The 19,728-nt window shown below is 48.0% G+C and overlaps 1 protein-coding gene across 1 annotated transcript; it reads right to left on the bottom strand.

Annotated features, from left to right (window-relative positions):
* Positions 1–437: 437 nt before the first annotated feature.
* LOC102087271 (olfactory receptor 14A16) lies at positions 438–1,513 on the bottom strand. The gene has a single exon (XM_021290120.2). The coding sequence runs from the start codon at positions 1,511–1,513 to the stop codon at positions 554–556; it is 960 nt and encodes a 319-aa protein (XP_021145795.2). The 3' UTR covers positions 438–553.
* Between the last annotated feature and the right edge of the window lie 18,215 nt (positions 1,514–19,728).

Below are 19,728 nucleotides of genomic sequence, written 5' to 3'. Positions count from 1 at the left end.
TCAGGCATGCACAGTCCATGCGTATCTCACAGGCTCTCCAGATTCCTCTCCTGAAGGATGTCCGCTGCCCTGTCATGATCTGGGGACAGCACAGTCTGACTGTACATGAGCACTCACAATCTCCACTGTCAACAGACAACAAAGTATGTGTCCTAAATCCAACCCTTGTTCTGTAACAGTTGCCAATGTGGCAATGAGCTTTTTACTCTGGCTGGTTTTGGGGTGAAATTCCTGGGCTTGTTTTTGATACCAGCTTTAGAACAACAGCCAAATCTTAATGAACTGCAAGGGGAAGATGTCATTTTATTACAGACAGGCAATGAAAGAGTCAGCTCTGAAACAATGCTAGGAAAAAAAAAAAACAAACATTTATACAAGTTTTAGGTGTTTGAAAAAAAAATTTCTACTGGGTTCATTTCTCAAGAGCGTGAGATGAATACAAATGCTTATGTAAGAACATCATAACCATAAATAACAATACAGGTGATGCTAACAAAATAAAAAGGATAAAACAACAAATAGAGTTCAGGCCTGCACTGGCATACACTGGAGGTCATTTTTGTAGAGTCATTGAAAGTTTATCAACACCGACAAACAACCATGAAACCCCCTTCCTAATGGACTCCTTGAGCTCCTGATTCCTCATGCTGTAGATGAGGGGGTTCATTGCAGGAGGCACAATCGAGTACAGAACTGCCATCATCAGGTCCAGGAATGGAGATGAGATGGAAGGGGGTTTCAGGCAGGCAAATATACCAGTGCAAATAAACAGGGATACCACAGCCAGGTGAGGGAGGCACGTGGAAAAGGCTTTGTGCCGTCCCTGCTCAGAGGGGATCCTCAGCACGGCCCTGAAGATCTGCACGTAGGACACCACGATGAACACAAAACAGCCAAATGCTAAACAGGCAGTAACTACAAGTACTGCAAAATCCCTGAGATAGGAGTGTGAGCAGGAGAGCCTGAGGATCTGGGGGATTTCACAGAAGAACTGGCCCACAGCATTGCCCTTGCACAGGGGCAGTGAAAATGTACTGGCCGTGTGCAGCAGAGCATGGAGAAACCCACAGGCCCAGGCAGCTGCTGCCATGTGGACACAAGCTCTGCTGTCCAGGAGGGTCCCATAGTGCAGGGGTTTGCAGATGGCAACATAGCGGTCATAGGCCATGATGGTTAGAATAGAATATTCTGCTGTGATCAAGAATAAACAGAAAAAGACCTGGGAAGCACATCCTGCATAGGAAATGGTCCTGGTGTTGCATAGGGAATTGGCCATGGATTTGGGAACAGTGGTGGAAAGGGATCCAAGGTCGAGAACAGAGAGGTTGAGGAGGAAGAAGTACATGGGTGTGTGGAGGTGCTGGTCACAGGCTATGGTGGTGATGACAAGGCCATTACCCAAGAGGGCAGCCAGGTAGATGCCCAGAAAGAGCCAGAAGTGCAAGAGCTGCAGCTCCCGTGTGTCTGCGAATTCCAGGAGGAGGAACTGGGTGATGGGGCTGCTGTTGGACATTTGCTGCCTGTGGTCATGAGCAACTGGTGAAGGAGGAAAAGAAAGTGAAATATTAGGAAACATTTTTCAAGCGAGAAAACTCTTTTTTTGTCTTTTTTCTTTTAGATATTTCTGTCTACCTGGGGACTCTTCTTCAAAGGTAGAAATCCTCAGCATTTTTATCATGACACCTGAGTGGCAAAAGAGTTCACTCTCAGTTCAGGCTGAGTGGTGCTGGGGTCTCTGTCAGTCTTGTTCCCAGCTGCCTTGTGCATGTACATGCTTGAGTTGGAGAATGATCACACTCGTATATTCCCCTTGAAAGAAACCTGACATTGCTGAGATTAGAGGAGTTTGGATTCAAAGCTCAGATCTTCAAACTTCTCCCTCTTTCACAGGGTGCCTAAGAGTGGAAAACACACCCCCTGTCTAGGCAAGACACGCAGGGCACCTTTCAGCTGCCCGCATACAGCTGCTCAACACCATTTCCACAGTCTTAGCACCTCTGGGGCTTCTTTATGTTTCTCTCACAGATCACAAAGATGCTGTGACACAGCAGTGTCTGGTGTCAAGTGCATAGCCTCTCAGGACACTGCAGGGAAATGGCCAAGTGTCCTACAGACAGGATCTCCTCTCCAGATAGCCATTCATTTCCCAAGCCCACAGCTCACATTTCCTGGAGCCCCATCAGTTAGAAGGGGGCTGAGGCTCCTCACTCCCTTGCAGACCCTTTCCTGGCAAGGCTTGAAGGGTTGGTGTCTGAAACTCTCCCAACCCCACAGAGCCCAAGAGCAGGAACAGGAGCAGCACAGACAGGTGGAAAGAGGAGGAACAGCACCATGGTCCTTCTGCCAAGGGAGGCAAGAAGAAAGACAAAAGCACTCAAGAAAGTCATCACCGTAACCAGCCATGCAGGCAGCGTCCCAGCCAGCAAGGCTGTGAGGCATCACACTCACCCTGTGCTCTACGGAGGGAAATGGGCACTGGCTGGAGAGAGGCACCTCTCCTCTGCCAGAACTCTGGCTGCAGAAGGGGCGGCTGCTACCTTGGGCCCCACGGCCATGAGGGCACAGACTTGGCTGCGTCAGAGACCAGGTCAGGGGCCTTGCTCAGAGGAAGAGCTCTGCATGGGAGGGGATGACAGGGAGTTTTCCCAGTTCTCCTTTCCATTATGTTACTATTTTGAGCTGTATTCTTCCCCACCCACCCCTCTGCTTCCAGGACCTTTTCCACCTGATTGTCTGTCCCCAGATCTCTGGACTGCAGCTTAACCCAAACCCCACCCCAGAAGGTCTAGTGAAAAGAACAAGGTGAGCAGAGACAGAGAGGAAAAAGAGAGAAATTCCACAGAGCTGCTGCCAGGAGAGAGACAGTCAGGTATTTGGTAATTTCTCCATTTAAAGTGTGAGACCACTAAGAAGGTGACTGACCAACTTAAGAGAAGAGGTGAGAGAGGTGACCAAGGGTTTGCTCCATGGTAGGTGTCTGTACTTTCCGGGGATGGCAAGGTGGTTCCAGAATCCCCCCTCTCATGGCATTTCTGGGAGCAGATCCTTCATCCCTACCCATGTCTCTGCTACTTGGAGCTTGTCCCTGCCAGGAGCTGTTTCTCTGTCTCTGGGTCTCCTGCCTGTCAGTGTCACAGACCCCATCCCACCTGCTGCATGCTCAGCTCTTCCCTGCTCACACCTCCTGGCACCAGGCACTGCCCAGAGACGTCTCTGATTTCAGGGCCTGAGGAGAAGTTCAGACAAGTCCTATCAATAAATGGGGTCTCAGTGTCTTCTCCAAAGCAGAGAAATACATTTCCATCTCCCACTTCCCACCCAGTCAAACAACAGGAGAACACTGAAAGCACAGACTCCTTCTCTTTCAGATGTTGCTGCCTTGAAGTTGTTCCTCAGAAGGACCCTCTGCAATTGCTGTGGGGGTGATGTGGATCTCTGAGAATCCCTCTCTGCAGCAGAACCACTCTTCAGGCCTTGCCAATGGTCACTCCTTCCACCCACAGCTTCTCCCCACAGCACCATGGGGATCTCCCCGGGCAGGCTGAGCGCTGATCCTGGCAGGTGGCAGAGTCCCTGCCCCAGCACACAGCCCTGGGGTTCAGGAACACTGCTTTGCAGGACAGCCCTGGACAGCCCTGGCTGTACACCTGGCTTCACACCCTGCAACCATCCCTAGGAGAAGTAAGCTGTCATGCCCTTTCCCTCTGATAGTGCTGTGGACAATGCCTGCTCTGGAGCACATCCTTCTCCACATCACTAAACTCAGAGTTCTCCTGATAGACTCCATAAGCTGTGGTATGTGCCAGCGTTAGGTGATCTTTCCAGGAACTGCAGCTGTGCTGCCCTGCACACGAAGACTTACTGTACTAAGGGCTGTGAAGATTTCTCCCCTAGTGAGCACGAAGCTCTTCTTCCACTCCAGATTGCTGTCTCTCTTTGCCTCACTTGTCTCTCATCAGTGCCTCCAGGCAGAGCCCTCAGCGCTGCTGCGCTCTGCAGAGTAGCTGCTCCTGGGCAAAGCTGTCTCTCTGCAGCACTGCCGCTTGCCATTAGTTCCCTGTGTCTCAAAAGCCCATCCCAGCTCAGCAGCAGAGGAACAGCCCAAGTTTGCACTTGTGGCACTTTCTCTGTCCCCTCTGGTCTCTCTCCAGGTGACACTGGGGCTCCAGGGGAACCTACTGTGAAACAGGCTGAAGTCATCACTGATGTTTGCTCCCTCAGCTGCGGAGAAACTTAGTTTCAGCAGTGGCATTTCTCCTACCAGGAAATGAGTTAGGGACTTGAGTCCAAGAACCCCTTTCTCTTGGCCATCTCCTTTACCCCTGTTGAGAGAAGGAATTCATCTGTGTCAATCGAGGCATCTCATCCTGGGTTTGTAGTCCTGAGGCCTGAAAGGCATTCATCTCCCACACATACCAGCCAAAAATCCACATAAGGTAGGATTCCTCTTGCGTCAGGTGTTTGGATGTTCACAAAATAGGCAACTGCATGTGACCTCCTTTTCTAAGTTCCCATGCTAATTAATGAAGATGAAGGCCAAAAGTGAGGTGTTCAGGTGCACATGTTGGTGACATGTGACTTGCCAGAGGAGGTCTAAGATATTTGCAGGTACCTGCAGAATCAAATGGAGCAGTTCATAGAGATAGGGCAGCATCTGTGGATCCATCCTTTTGGAAGATGTTGGGAATTTCCTTTGGTCAACTGAAACAACAGCTGATGCCCAAAATAAAGTCAACTGAACCTTCCCCTACTCATCATGTTCAAGACAGCCTGTAGAGATGTTCGTGTGAACGGTTCAAGTAGTGCATGGGGAGAGCTGCGTGTCTCTCTTCTTCTGCTGTTTGTACTAGATCCTGACTGTCTATACTGGCAGTTACCTCATGTTCAGCCCCGCACTGACTTACAGAACTCAGGGTATCCACTCAATTTAGTATTCAAACTGAGGCCCACAGAGATATGTGGGATGACAGGGTTTACAGGAACAGCAGAGGATTTACAGAAAAGTAATTCCCATTCAGGGCAGGTGTGTGACAGACACCCCAGGCAGCATCACAGGGATTGGGATTTTCTGCCTGTGTGCCATTGGCAGGTGCCATCAGTCAGAGGCATCAGTCATCAGATGTGTTCAGAGAGGCAAGGCCTGACCCTCGTCTACCCAAGAGCTGCAGCATTACATGAACACAAAGCCCATCACACTGGGGTCTTTAATCACACCCATGATGATACAGTCAAGGAATAGACCAATCATTTTCACATCGTGCCTGGATACATTTTGTCTTCAAGGACAACATCCTTCCAGCACAGCAATGATCCTTCTAAAAACTCGGTTGTAAACGGAAAGGGAATGAAATGGGAACCAAGATGAGCTGTTGCTGCATCAGGAACATTTAAAGAAGAAACAGAGAGATCACAGCTGAATTTAGTAAGAGTAGAAGTAGAAAAATCTGAGATGGCCTGTGACCTCTTTGTCTCAGTTACCACCAGCAAGGGCTCCCAGGCCTTTGAGTTTGAGGCAGGACTCTTTGGACTCTGGACAAGAACAACCCCAACTGGTAGGAATCCATCTGGGGTTACTTGAGCAAACTGCGCTCTTACCCATCCTTGGCACTGGACGGGTTTGATCCAAAGGTGCTGGTCAGCAAGGTGAGCTTATGTGGGAGACTGAGCACAGCCACCCCCAGCAGTGGCCATTCCTCATCTGCCAGGCTGAGGCATGCAAACGAGATGGAAACATCTTTATCACCCCTGATTTGCACAGGAGCAGTCTTCCTTCATGCTGTATTTCTAGGACAAACCTCCTCCTCCTCCTCTTTCAGCTGCAGACATCAACTATTTTCCATTTCTGTTTAAGACATGGTTTAAAGTTTTGCTACAACCATCAGCCACCCCTTGTTTCTCACTGACATCCCCCAGCTCTCTCTCCCAGACCTTCACATGGCCAGTCACTGCTCAGGGCCATTTGCTTTTCAGGAGAGACCTTGAACATTTAGCATCTCCACAGTCCTTTTTATAATCTTCCTCAGTGTCTCCAGAGCTCTTGGTGAGCTTTCCTGACCATAACAGGACATTTATGACCATGTCTTAGGAAATGGTTGTCTGTTTATGAACTTTTGAGGCTTTATGAGATTTTTATGCTATTTCCCACATTATTCTCCCAAAGCAACTGGCTTTGACAGGTGTACTCTTTATTGGGTAAAGAACTGGCTGGAGGGCCAGGTCCAAGGAGTGGTGGTGTTTGGAGTCAAATCCAGTTGGTCATGAGTGGTGTCCCCAGGGCTCAGTACTGGGGCCAGTTCTGTTTAATCTCTTTATCAATGATCTGGATGAGGGGATTGAGTGCACCCTTAGTAAGTTTGCAGATGACACCAAGTTGGGTGGGAGTGTTGATCTGCTGGAGGGTGGGAAGGGCATACAGAGGGATCTGGACCAGCTGGATCATTTGGCTGAGGCTAATTGTCCGAGGTTTAACAAGACCAAGTGCGAGGTCCTGCACTAGGGTCACAAGAACCCCATGAATGCTATAGGTTTGTGGAAGAGTGGCTGGAAAGCTGCCTGGAGGAAAATGACCTGGGGGTGTTGTTTGACAGTGGCTGAACATGAGCCAGCAAAGTGCCCAGGTGGCCAAGAAGGCCACCAGCATCCTGGTTTGTATCAGCACTACCGTGGCCAGCAGGACCAGGGTGGTGACCATCCCCCTGTACTGGGCACTGAGGAGGCCAAAACTGGAATCCTGGAGTCAGTTCTGGGACCCTCATGACAAGAAAGACATTGAGGTGCTGGAGGAAGTTCATAGAAGGGAACAGAGCTGGCGAGGGGCTGAAGCACAAGTGTGATGGGGAGCAGTTGAGGGAGCTGAGGATGTTTAGCTTGGAGAAAAGAAGGCTGAGGGGAGACCTTATTGTTGTCTGCAACTGCCTGAAAGAAAGTTTGTAGCATGGAGGGTGTTGGTGTCTTCTCCCAAGTAGCAAGTGATAGGTGGCAAGGAAATGCCCTCAAGTTGTGCCAGGGGAGACTCGATATTAGGAAAAAATTCTGCACAGAAGAGGTTATTAGACATTGGAACAGGCTGCCCAGGGCAGTGGTGGAGTAACTGCCCTTGGAGTTGTTTAAAAGACATATAGATGAGGCTCTTAGGGATGTGCTTGAGTGCTGGAGTTAGGTTATGGCTGGACTCGATGACCTTAAGGGTCTCTTCCAACCAAAATGATTCTATGATGATTCTATGATCATCCACAAAGGAGCTGAAAATGTACTTTGTTCAGAGTGACAACAGTAAGTGGTTTCCAGGAGGACTTTGTACCACTAATGACATTTGGCCTTATCATTCAGACAGCTCTCATCTACCACATATTCCATTTCTTCAGTCCTGCTCTCAAAAATCTGGTTTTAAGTATATGACAGGAGCCCATGACAAAGGCCTTTCTAGAGTCCCAATACAAAATATCCCCTGCTTTTCCCTCCCACATCTGTTCTGCAATCCATTTCTTGTCCTTCCAATAGCTGGACACGGCTGCAGGATGACTTGTATCATCTTCCCCAGTGAGGCTGACCACTCTGTAATTCTCCCAGACCTTCTTCTTGCCCATTTTGAAGACTGTTTGAACGTCTGCCTTTTCCAAGACCCCAGGAAGCTCTCTGATGGCTCTGCCCATCCGTGAGGACTGGAAGAAAGCCAACATCACTCCAGCCTTCAAAATGGGCAAGAAGGACAAACCCAGGAAACTACAGGCTGGTCAGCCTCGCCTCCATCCCTAGAAAGGTGAATGAAGAGCAAGGATCCAAGATGAGCTCCTGGATGAACTGCATGTCTGAGGCCAGTTACCGGTGATCCATAGTGTGTGTGTTTGCATGTATGTGCACGTGTGTGTGTGAGTGAGGGTTTCTGTAGCACAGACATGCCACACCTGGAGTACTGAGTCCAGTTCTGGGCTTCGCAGTACAAGAGAGATTTGGAGCAACTGGTCAGAGTCCAGCAAAGGGACACAAAGAGCATTTTGCATATGAAGAGAGGTTGGAGACCCAGGGCTGTTCAGCCTGGGGAAGAGAAGGAACTTTGTGGCTGTTTGTACTCCAGTCTGGCTATATCCAGATGCCACAGCCCTTCAGAGTTGTACCTGCTCTGGTGTGGGTAATTCCTCACAGTCCCTACAGGGCTTTGCATGTTCTGATGCGGGTTTCTCCAAAGGCAACTGTCCCCTCAGTTGATGTACGTCCAGTGCGAGATGATGCACCAGTCACTGTGCATATTATTCCAGTCCACACTGGAGTTTTAGCAAGTTCCCTTGCTGCTCCCAAACCTACTCTCTGGTGGGAGCAGAGGGGAAAAAAAAAAGAAGAGCCAGTGAGGTAAGGTGCCCTGTGGGACTTCATACTTATCAACAAGGAAGAGCTGGTCAGAGATGTAACAGGCAGGGATGAGAAAGTGGAGTGCAGGGTCCTGAGAGAGGGGAACAAAGCCAAGAACAGGACTTAGGAGAACAGGCCTGGGCCTGCTGGGCAACCTGCTGGGAAGAATTCCATAGCATGCAGACCTGCAGAGAGGAGGGGTGCAGAGTGCTGTTTGATGGTCAAGAATCTCCTCTTCAGACTGCAGAATGGTTCACCCCCACATGCAGAAAGTCAAGAAAAAGAGGCAAGAGGCTTGCATGTATGAGAAAGGAGCTTTTGACTAACAGTGGGCATGAAGAGGAAGCACAGAGAAAGTGGAAGCTGGCTGCCTTCCAGCCTCAATGATTCTGTGCTGCTATGCTCGAGACAGACATCTGCGTGTGAGTTTGTCTGTGTGTGGGGAGGCTGGGAGGCTGAGGGGATCGTGGGGCCAGCTCCCACACAGACAAAGGGTCTAAGACCAGCTCCTGGAGGGATCCGTATTTTCTGTGTGTCTATACATGCATACATTTTTCACTAAGATAGCCTTGAATACAAACAGCCCAGCCTTCATTAGTCCTTTCTCTGCTCACCCTGGTTTTGTTTGCTTTATACCCTTCTTTGGTGTTTTGGAGACTGTTCATGGCAATTCCTGCCTGAGTTTGCAGAGACCTTCAACTCCTCACACTGTTCTCTTGTGAGACCACACCACAGTCAGGGCAAGCCACCTGCACATAGACAGTAACAGCTGAGCAAATGGAGCTTGAATTGAGAGGGGGCTTCAGAAACTCCAGGATTTGGCCAACAGAAACCTCTTAAACTTTACAAGGAGAATGGGCAAGTCTAGCCTCAAGAGGAATAATAAACTTGCACATCAGGGCCAGCTGGGACCTGACACTGTGTGACTCTGAGTGCTGAGGAGTGACACTGAGAAGAAGCACCTGGGAACTACATGGGAGGCCGTATAAGCCATTGATTTACGCTCACCATGAACAAGGCCACATGCATACGGGGCTGCATTAGGTTGAGCATGTTCACCCAGACAAGGGGAGTTATTATCACCCTTGACACAGCTCTGGTAGGGACCCACACACACGGATTTGTCACAGTTATCAGCTCCATATTGTGATGCAGATGAGAGGAGCTGGAGAGGGCCCAGAGGAGATCTGTAGTTTGGGGCCTTCGGCAGATGCCCTGTGTAGAGGGACTGAGAGACCTGGACTTCTCTGGTCCTTTTGCCCAGCGGCACAGAGGCTCAGGTAGCCTGAGAGTGCTTGAAGGGTGGTTTCAGAGAAGGTGGAGATTTTCTCAAAACTGAGAAACAGCATGGGAAAGGAAAAATGCTATAAAGTGCAGCTGGGGAGGCTGAGGCTGGACATGAGGAGAAACGAATGTCATTGCAAGTGCATTTCTGTGGTACAAGAGGCCACCCAGAAAGAGTCTGGATTAGACAAAGCTTTGTCTTGCAATGAACAGTCTGTGAGGGTGAAAAGATGTCAGTAAGGATGGGAAGATGCTCAGGTGAGACCTGGCTTGGCAAGATGGGTGGAAGTCAACACTGTAGCAGAACCAGTGATGGAGAAAGCTGGGGCCACTGGCAAGGCTGAAAGCCCCCAAGACAGCCAAGGCCTTTGCCTCCTGGGCTGTGGTTGATGCCTATGAGGAGGCATCCTTACAGCCCCAGGACTTCAATGTCTCCTCATCACAAACTGTAATCCTGGGAGAGATTGTACTGTAGTCCTGCCCTTGGCCTTGCACAGCCCCACATCCCACTGTCCCAGGAAAAGCCCTGAGCAACATGTGAGGGACAGGATCTCCCTTCCCAGGGGCTGGGGGTCAGGGATTGATCCGTTGTTGGAAGTAACACATCCAGGTCACTCAGCATCAGAGCCACTTTCACATTGCCTGTGCCTGCCTGTCCTCACTGCCTTCAGTTTTGTCCCCTAATGAGCACACAAGCTTGGCCAGTAGTGTCCTTCAGTGGGACCCATTAACACTACAAGAAACTTCTGAGTTTGCATCTGACTTTGACTTCTTGAGAGGTTTCATCAGCTTCCTATCACTGTCTGACATTCAAGGAGTCAGCACCAAAGCCACCTGAGGGGTCATTAAAGTGCCTTGGACTGCTCCTGTGCTGCTGAGCTGGGCTGAGCTCCTGGGACAGAGGGAGCTCATGGAAGCCGCAGCGCTGCAGAGAGACAGCTCTGCCCAGGAGCAGCTCCTCTGCAGCTCCCAGGGCTGAGGGCTCTGCCTGCAGCAGCGAGGGGAGAGGAGCCAGGCAGAGAGAGGTTAAAGGCAACATGGAGGGGGAGACTGCTGAGAGCTCATTGGAAACGAGATCTTCACAGCCCTTTGCACAGTAAGTCTCTGGGTGCTGGGCAAAGCAGCTGCGGTTCCTGGAGGTGTCTCCTAAAACTGGCACAGCCACAGCTCACAGGATGTGTCAGGAGGACATGCTGGCCAAGGGCTCTTCTCAGGCTTCTTTGAATGGCTGTAAATCGACGGGAGGATTCACAGGGAGACTGCGAGCTGCATGGAGGCTGCATTAAGGAGCTCTTGTGGTCCTTGTCTGCAGATGTCAGCTGCGTGTTGTCTGCTGGGTGTGGGTTGTCTGAATTTAGAGTTGACAAGTTAGTTTTCTGTATTTGGAGTTAATAGGCTAGTTTGCTGTATGAATAAAGTTAAGTGTTGCGGTAGTTGTGAGGCGACTTGGAGGCGGGGAGAGCTTGTGGTCGGTGGGGGTGCCTGCGCCCTGGAGCGGGGGACAGCTTGTGACTACGAGATAACGATCTTGTTACCATGCGAACACTGCCTGACTAAGATTCCCGCCTTAGCTAGCTTAATGTCTGTTAAAGTGATTAGCCAATCAGCATGAAACATGTGTGCCTTAGACTATATAAATGTATGTTTGCCATACAATAAAGCGGACACCTTGCTTGCATCAAGCTGCGTCCCCGTCTCTCAATCGCGGCAGCTGGGCAATGATCTGACTGTCCCTTTAGGAAATCCCATCTTCAGGGCCCCTGATTCTGCTCTGCCTGTCCTGCTGGGCTCACAAGCTGCCCCCAGAAAGGCCCAGCTCTGCTGTAGGATCCCAGGAGTGCTGAACCTTTCCTTGGGGGTTGACACTCTCCTCCCGGAGTCCTTTGCTTCTCTCAGTGATGGATCATGTCCTGATCTCTCCATCACACCTCCACCTCTGGGCTGGGACAGAGAAGAGTTTGCAGATCTGCCCTTTGAAACAGACCTCCCCTGCTCCCATACAAGTCCAGCTGTTTGAGTGTTTCCAGAGATTAATTTCTGTGTGAACTCATCTTCATGGCAGCAGAAGTGAAAGCACAGGGCAGGTGAGTAAAAGCGTGATGGACACTGCTGCTGTCCTGACTCTGCACTAAGCCACAGAGAGCTGAGCCCCTTGGCCTGTCCTGTCTCAAGACTCATCAAGTTTTTAGTCCTAAAAATGAGGATTTTTACCTCGAAACTCCCACTCATCAGATGTGGTGGTGGAAAATAAAAAAAAAACAAAGACAAAATTATTGTAAAGACATGCTAAGCCTGTCCTCTGCAGCCCACGCCACTCAGAGTCGTGAGTGCAAATGCTGAGCTTTTCCATTAACAGTGGATTATATCTTAGATTCCCTGTGAACACCTGAGTTGTCACAAACCAGCTCCCATGTCCCCACTGCAGCAGAGCAAAGCTGGCTGCTTGGCAGCACATGGGCAGACGTCCTGCTGCTCACAGCACACTCAGCTGGCACACAACAGGGAAAGAAAATGCATTCCAATTGGGGGTGATTTCTGTGGAAAAGAGAGTGGCTTTGGTCAGAGGATTGTATTCCAATTTTACTTCGTTTTTTCCTTTTTTTTTTTTTTTTTAAACAGAGCACCCATGCCCAGAGGCAGCAAATGTCCAACAGCAGCTCCATCACCCAGTTCCTCCTCCTGCCATTCGCAGACACATGGGAGCTGAAGCTCTTGCACTTCTGGCTCTTCCTGGGCATCTACCTGGCTGCCCTCTTGGGTAATGGCCTTGTCATCACCACCATAGCCTGTGACCAGCACCTCCACACACCCATGTACTTCTTCTTCCTCAGCCTCTCCCTCCTCGACTTGGGCTCCATCTCCACCATTGTCCCCAAGTCCATGACAAATTCCCTCTGGGACACCAGGGCCATCTCCTTCGCAGGATGTGTGTTGCAGATTTTTTTTTTCCCTTCTTGATCATAGCAGAATATTATTTTCTCACCATCATGGACTACGACCTCTACGTTGCCATCTGCAAACCCCTGCACTATGGGACCCTCCTGGACAGCAGAGCTTGTGTCCACATGGCAGCAGCTGCCTGGGCCTGTGGGTTTCTCAATGCTCTGCTGCACAGCCAATATATTTTTACTACCACTCTGCAAGGGCAATGCTGTGGGCCAGTTCTTCTGTGAAATCCCCCAGACCCTCCGGCTCTCCTGCTCACACTCCTACCTCAGGGATGTTTGGCTTACTGCAGTTAGTTTCTTAATAGCATTTTGGTGTTTTGTGTTCATCGTGCTGTCCTATGTGCAGATCTTCAGGGCCGTGCTGAGGATCTCCTCTGAGCAGGGATGGCACAAAGCCTTTTCCACCTGCCTCCCTCACCTGGCCGTGGTCTCCCTGCTCATCAGTACTGGCAAGTTTGCATAACTGAAGTCCCCTCCATCTCCTCCTCATCCCTGAATCTGCTGGTGTCTGTTGTGTGCTCCGTGGTACCTCCAACATTGAACCCCCTCATCTACAGCATGAGGAACCAGGAGTTCAGGGATGCTCTGAGGAAGCTGATGACTGGATGTTTTTCAGCAGCCACAGACTTTCTGTTTCCCTCTGCAAGGGGTCCTAGTATATGTCATGACAGGCCAAGTTTGTCTTTCCTTCTTTACTTTTTTTTTTTCTTTTTTCCACTGTTGATGTCTTCCAAGGAATGTCACTTTTCATCCCTTCCCGCTTAATTATCCAGGTGTGACACAGAGACTTTGTGTGACACAGAGACTTCATGTAAATGGGAATATCTCATTGTATTTAAGTGAAATAAATGAACCAACAACACCATATGTTTCCAGGCTCTTCCTGGGGATGTGGGCAGTGTGATGCCATGGAAGGACAACGGTGTGATCTTCTGGTCCCCCAGGGGAATGTATAGAGGCAATGAAGGTCCATGCCTACGATGATGACACATTTCCTTTCAGGTCTTTGTGGCAGGGACATGAGCTATAGCCAAGGGGACAAAGATCTTGGGGCTTTTAGAGACATCCAGCCGTATCAGCAACCTTGGCCATCTCCACCACAGGCCATAAGGCAAAACAGAGGAACGACAAAAGGCCAGACTAACCTCAAACTCCCGGTGGAACAGAACTTCCAAGCAGAACTAACCAAAGTAGTCAAAGAGCCTGAACTAACAGAACTAACTAGCTGAAAAATCTGGTTCCAGCTTTATACTGAGCATGACACTAATCATAGGAAATATTTCACTGATCAGCCTGTCTGTGCCCCCTCCTGCCAATTTGCACCTGCAGCTGGATGGCTGAAGAAGTCATTGGTTTTCCTGATAACAAGCAATATATCAGTGAGTTCTTACATTCCTTTCATGCAGAATCACAAACACTGGAAAGCTACTGGAAGAAAATATTTGTTCCATCCCAGGGAAGAAGCAGCATTATCTCATGATTCTCAGAGTAAATCTAAAAAAAAAGACCGTTCTAGCTGTGAAGGAGAAAACATTCTAACTACACGAAGAAAATTAACTCAGTTTCAGTTAAACCAGCACACTCCCTTGGCCTCCACACTTCAGCAGGCTAGAGAAGCCTGGGTCACTCGGCCTCTCCACACATGACTTCAACCCAAGAAGACTTTCTCTGGTCACGTGACAGCTCCTCCATGTTCCTCCAGAATGGGGAGCCTTCCACTGGGACACTCCACTTCACATGTGGCCACACCAGTGCTGAGTCAAGATGTACAGTAACTGCCCTTGTCTGGGTGACCATGCCTCTCCCAGTGCAGCCCAATGTGCTCATGATCATATTGCTGTTTATCACCACTGGCTGCTCTGGCATCCCTTGTAATGCCCAAATCCTTCTCCTTGAGGCTGCTCCTCAACCAGTCACATCTGAACCTGCCTTGATGTGTGGGTGTTATTGTTTAACCTTGTAGACAGGTAAGTCCTACACAACCACTCACTCACTCCTGATGTCATGGTATGGAACATCTCTTTGGTCATTTGAGGTCAGCTGCCTCTGCTGTGTCCCTTCCCAGCGTCTCGTGCACCTCCAACTTACTTGCTGGTGGAGAAGCATGGGAAGCAGAAAGGCCTCAATGTTGTACAAGAACGGCTCAGTAATAGCTAGAATGCTGGTGTGTTATCAGTGCTGCTTTGCACACAAATCCAAATCATGGCACTATATAGGTTACTATGATGAAAATTGATTCCACCCTGGCCAAAACCTTACAACAGGGTGGTGTTGCCCCCTGATGCAGAACATCAGAAGCTCAGAAGGAGAACATCTTTTCTCTTAGGCAAACTTCTTCAGGATTCTGTGGGTCAAATCCCAAAGTTTTTAAGTCTGTTTGGGGTGAAGCTCTGCTGTGTCAGTGGTTAACATGTGCCTGCAAATGGCTCACCTGGTTTGCGATGCCTCTAACAAGATCACATCAATAGGAATTTAAGGACATGACATACAGTAACTAAAAAGAGGAGACACTAGGTCAATGAAATTGCAGTGAGAAAGCTGGAGCTCCACCTTGGAATAGATGATGAACCTATCAAGAGCTTGAGGGTCAGGATTATTTAGGCAGACCAAGATGAGTGACGTTTTAGTGCTGAGGGGCAGCTGTCCTGCAGTAGTGGGAGAGGCCAGGAATGGTGCTGTCTGCTCAGCACGCTCAGGGTGCTGCACATCTGAAGGACATCAGGACTTTGGGCTTCTTGTTCCAGCTTTATTAAAATCCAGCCCTTCTCCTGAGCAGAGCTGCACCTTCACCGGGCTTAGTGGGGCCAGCAGCACAGGGCTTACAGGGTCCATTGTGATCTTGGCTGCTCCCTTGGATTGCTCAGGATGAGGATGGTCTGAGTAGCCAGGGAGCATACGGAGGGTTCACTGTCCTTCTCCAAGGGCTGAAGGGCTGCAACAGAAAGAAGCAGAGCCCAGATGACCTCCCATATCTGCAGAGACGCTCCAGGCATCCCCTCCCGACCATGATCCCTACTCACCACTGCAGATCTCAGACAGCTTCTCCTCCTCCCTTCAGTCCTTCAGGGGCCATGCAGCAAGCCATAGACACAGAGTTCCGTCAGACCCCTGTTCCCTCCCCCTCATCAGAGCTGACCCCAGGGGAGACCAGTAGCTGAGATGGTGGAATGGACAAGGTGGCCACCAAGGCCACCTGTGCGGGCAGGGCTGGGAGGGGAGGCCAAGGCCGTGCACGGGGCAGCTGGGGCTCTGGCAGCCACAGGGCTGCTTCTTGTGCCAGGGCAGCGGTGGGGACTGGGGCCAGGCTGCCAAGAGAGGGACCCCAGGGACTGTGACTCACCGATGAACCTCACAGCCGCCTCTCGTAAGCTGGCCGAGCATCCTTCAGGTACCACAGGCTCTGACTCATGTAGTCTTCAGCCCTGCTCCTGTCCTGCTCCAGCTGGAGAGAGCACAAGGGTGTGAGCACGTCACTATCCACCCCATACCCTGAGCTGGCAGGATCATTCCCTCCTCCCAGGAACCCATGTTCCCCTTCCCCTCCAGGCAAATCTCACCTCCCAGCCAGGAGTCCTGTGGGGCTGAGGCTGAGAGAGAGACACAGTCAGAGGGGCCTAAGGGGTGCTGAGAGCCCTCCCTCCCACTGAGTAGTGCAGAGAGGGGAGAGGGGCAGAGAGAAAAGCCCTTTGGGGCTCTGTTCTTGAGGACACATGTTGGAACGGTAAAGGACTGAGCATTCCGTTTCAATGTGAATCATGCAAAGCCATTTATTACAGAAAAAAGCCTCCTTATATATGCAGCTATATTCTAATCACGCGTCCACACTCCGAGCATGGATTCGCTAAATGAGTATCATGTGTTGTCCATGCACTGGAGTCTCACTGATGATACGTCCGATGATCCACGCCACGCCAGGACGCTGCTGATTGAAGAACCCCCCTCTTTCGCACAGCAGATTCTGTTCTCAGCTTCTCAAAGCAGCCTTGAGATTCCTTTGAGCCAGACTAATTCAGCAACAAATCTTTGTCTATCAAAACCCCTTCAGACTTCCCCCTTTCTGTTCTTGAATTAGTCAGGCCCCTTTAACCGCATGGTGAATAATTTTTTAAATATACTGCAACGTAGAACACGTGATTAACAATATAATTACAATTACATATAATGCAGTTAAACCTTACTCAATAAGATCAAACAATTACCTTAAATTATTCTTAAAACCTTAATTCTACTATGACAACCTTATTAACACACTATTTTAATAGATTCAAAATAACCAGACAAGTTAATACAGTATATTCTCTTAAATTCCTAATAGATTTATAACTGTGCAGTTTATAGGGTAACATACTTAATACCATCAACATATACTAATAATTGAATTAATATCTTAACAGTTATCTTAACCTATTTAAAAGATCAATAGCTTAACCTTAATGTCCCTTCTAAAACTTTATCAGTCGCTAAACTTATATTACTATGGTAGGGATATCTCATAATTTTACCTTATCTATGCATTGACTATCTAATCATAATAACACCCTTTTGGATCTCCTGCTGGTTGTTCAAGTTGCCATTCTCCACAGAAGGTACACCACCTGCTTGCTAATAGGCTTCTAGACCACCCGGTCTGTGAGCATCTATAACACTGAATTAGGATCCATGGTTTACATCTGAAACAGTCCTCACAACTTATCTCCATCCTGTCCATCTGCATCCATTGAATCTTTGTTGAATCCACTTCAATCCTTGGCCTGTAATGACACAAACATAACCTTTTCCCCAGGTTATCAATTGATGTGGCCTTTTCATTGACTAGTGATTTGACCATAACTAATGTAGGTTCTTTCTGATTTAGCATGGTTTTGGGTCGTACTTGCAAAGTATTTCATCACATACAATGCTTTTGACAATTGGTTTTGTGGTGTTTCCCCTACTTCCCCCTTTTTTTAAAACAAACAAACAAACAAACAAACAAACAAAGTTCAGAACGAGATACGTGTGTTGAATCTTGACTACGTACTCAAAATCACAAATCAAATTTAGAGGTTCCTCCTTAAAAAGCTCTAAGTAATTTAAAGCTGTGCCAAGTTCTGCTAATTGGGTTGAACCTTCAATAATTTGTACAGAATGATGCCAATCGTTATCTTCACGCCAGACCACTACAGCTTTATGAGACTGCCCAGAACCATCAACAAAAACCGTGCGAGCGTGTAGGATCAGACCAAATACAAGTATGGTCTGTGACCTGATGTTAAAGACTTGCAGGTTCTGCAGCAATTTACATTTATGCATGCCAAAAGCTGTGCTGTTAAGAAAACCAGCTAGTGCAATTTACAAACACATAAATTACAAATTAAAAAAAAAATCAGAATTAAATTTCACAAATGGTACATATATGACGAAAGGATCACGGCCTATTAAGACTTAAATTCATTCCCTGCATTCTCTTGATTAGAGTGACAATTGGTATATCAGTCTGTTAGCATTCTCATCATACTGTCCCACAATAGCCACAGGTTGTTTATAGACAAATCTGCAAGTCCAATTGAATGCAGTCAGCCTGTAAGGTTGTCATAAATTATTCCTCAAAGTTTCTAACTCCATTTTGGCTGTCATATTTATTGGATATTGTTTTCCCTTACCGGATCGAAGTCCTGTTTCAGGTTTCTCAGTGTAGTATTTGCTTTATCGAAACATTGGCTGTTTATACTAGTGGAAATGCAGCTTTTCAAATTTCCTTGGAGATTTCTCACTTGCAGCAAGCAATCTGCACCATCCCAGCAGCTTCTTGTAGGACGTGCAACTAAACAGAATTCTCAGAAAACGTTAATTGAGCTTACAACTTACTTAACAAATCTTAACCTAAGGGAGGTAAAGGGCTTTCTGGCAACTATAAGAATTCATGTATTAAAACTTTGTTCCAAATTTGGCATTCTATTGGTTTCAAAAAACGGCCTTTCTTTCGTTCTCTCCCATGACCTCAAAAACTATCACGGTGAATTTACTAAGAAGTCTCTTACAACCATTTACCACAGAATAAGTCTATTAACAAATTTTTGGTTTAATTGTCCAGTTTCATTAGAACTATGGGTCTGCTCAGGATGCCTTTAAACTTCACCCTCGGACTGCTCCATTCAGTATTACACCGCTGCAGTGGGGGGGAGAGAAAACCTCCCTTTCTCTGCTTTAAAAGCGGGCAGCCAGGTTTTTCCACTTTTTTTTTCTTTCTCTTCTTGCTGCAGTTTAGATATAACCAAGGTCACGCAGCTGGCATAATGGCTGGTACGAAGTGGGAGGCTTTGGGAAACTTCTCAGTTACTTCTCAGCTGCACACAGGCCTGGGATGTTTTGCTCTTTTGATACACTTTATATGCAATTCCAAGTAGCTCAGCAATAGTTACATTCCTTAGCTCCATTTACCTTTTACAATTTACAGATGTCAAAAACCAGTATAATAAACATAAATCCATTATTCTATTTACCTAGATCCAAATCAGTTCATATTCTAGCAACTTTTAAATACAACCTCTTCCAAATTCACATCTATCATAGCATTTAGGTGTGCGGTTTTTTTGTTTTGGTTTGGTTTCATTTTTTTTGTTTGTTTTTTTTTTTTTCAATGCAGAGTTTAACAATTTAAATTCTTTTCTGGTCTCAAAATTACTAGATAACAATATAAGCAATTATTCTAATGTATAAGGATGCATCCTAAGGGGGAGCAAGGTAGAATTTTAGCAGTGGAACCGGTTCCCATTTTGTAATTATCTCCCCAAACAAAATTCTTTTGGTACCAAATATAAATATGCAAATTAAAATACTGAGCTCAGATATGAAAACCAAACACCAAGTTCAAATAAGCAGATGGATCACAGTCACACTCATTTAAGACAATATCTCAATTTTTGCATTGCACCTTTGAGCTGCTTACTGCTCATCCAGGTGGAGGTACCTCTGGGTCTCCCTGACAGCATAGGTCAGTGAGCGCTGGAGTCCCATTGGCACCGCCCCCCCACCGCCGCAGCGAGCTGGACCGGGCACGGCTTGCTTTTCTTTTTTTTTAAGTGTCTCATCTGGTGCGCTACAGCTGTTATCCCAAAACCAGGATTCTTTACATGGTGTGCATACGGAAGAGCCAAATCCAGCACCCCGA

Source organism: Columba livia, chromosome 12 (assembly GCF_036013475.1).
Source record: "Columba livia isolate bColLiv1 breed racing homer chromosome 12, bColLiv1.pat.W.v2, whole genome shotgun sequence".
NCBI lineage: Eukaryota > Metazoa > Chordata > Aves > Columbiformes > Columbidae > Columba > Columba livia.
This window is presented reverse-complemented; position numbering and strand designations above follow the sequence as displayed.

Bases quoted from the DNA above. Each gene is read 5' to 3' on its own strand.
- LOC102087271 (XM_021290120.2), bottom strand. From the start codon at position 1,513: ATGTCCAACAGCAGCCCCATCACCCAGTTCCTCCTCCTGGAATTCGCA.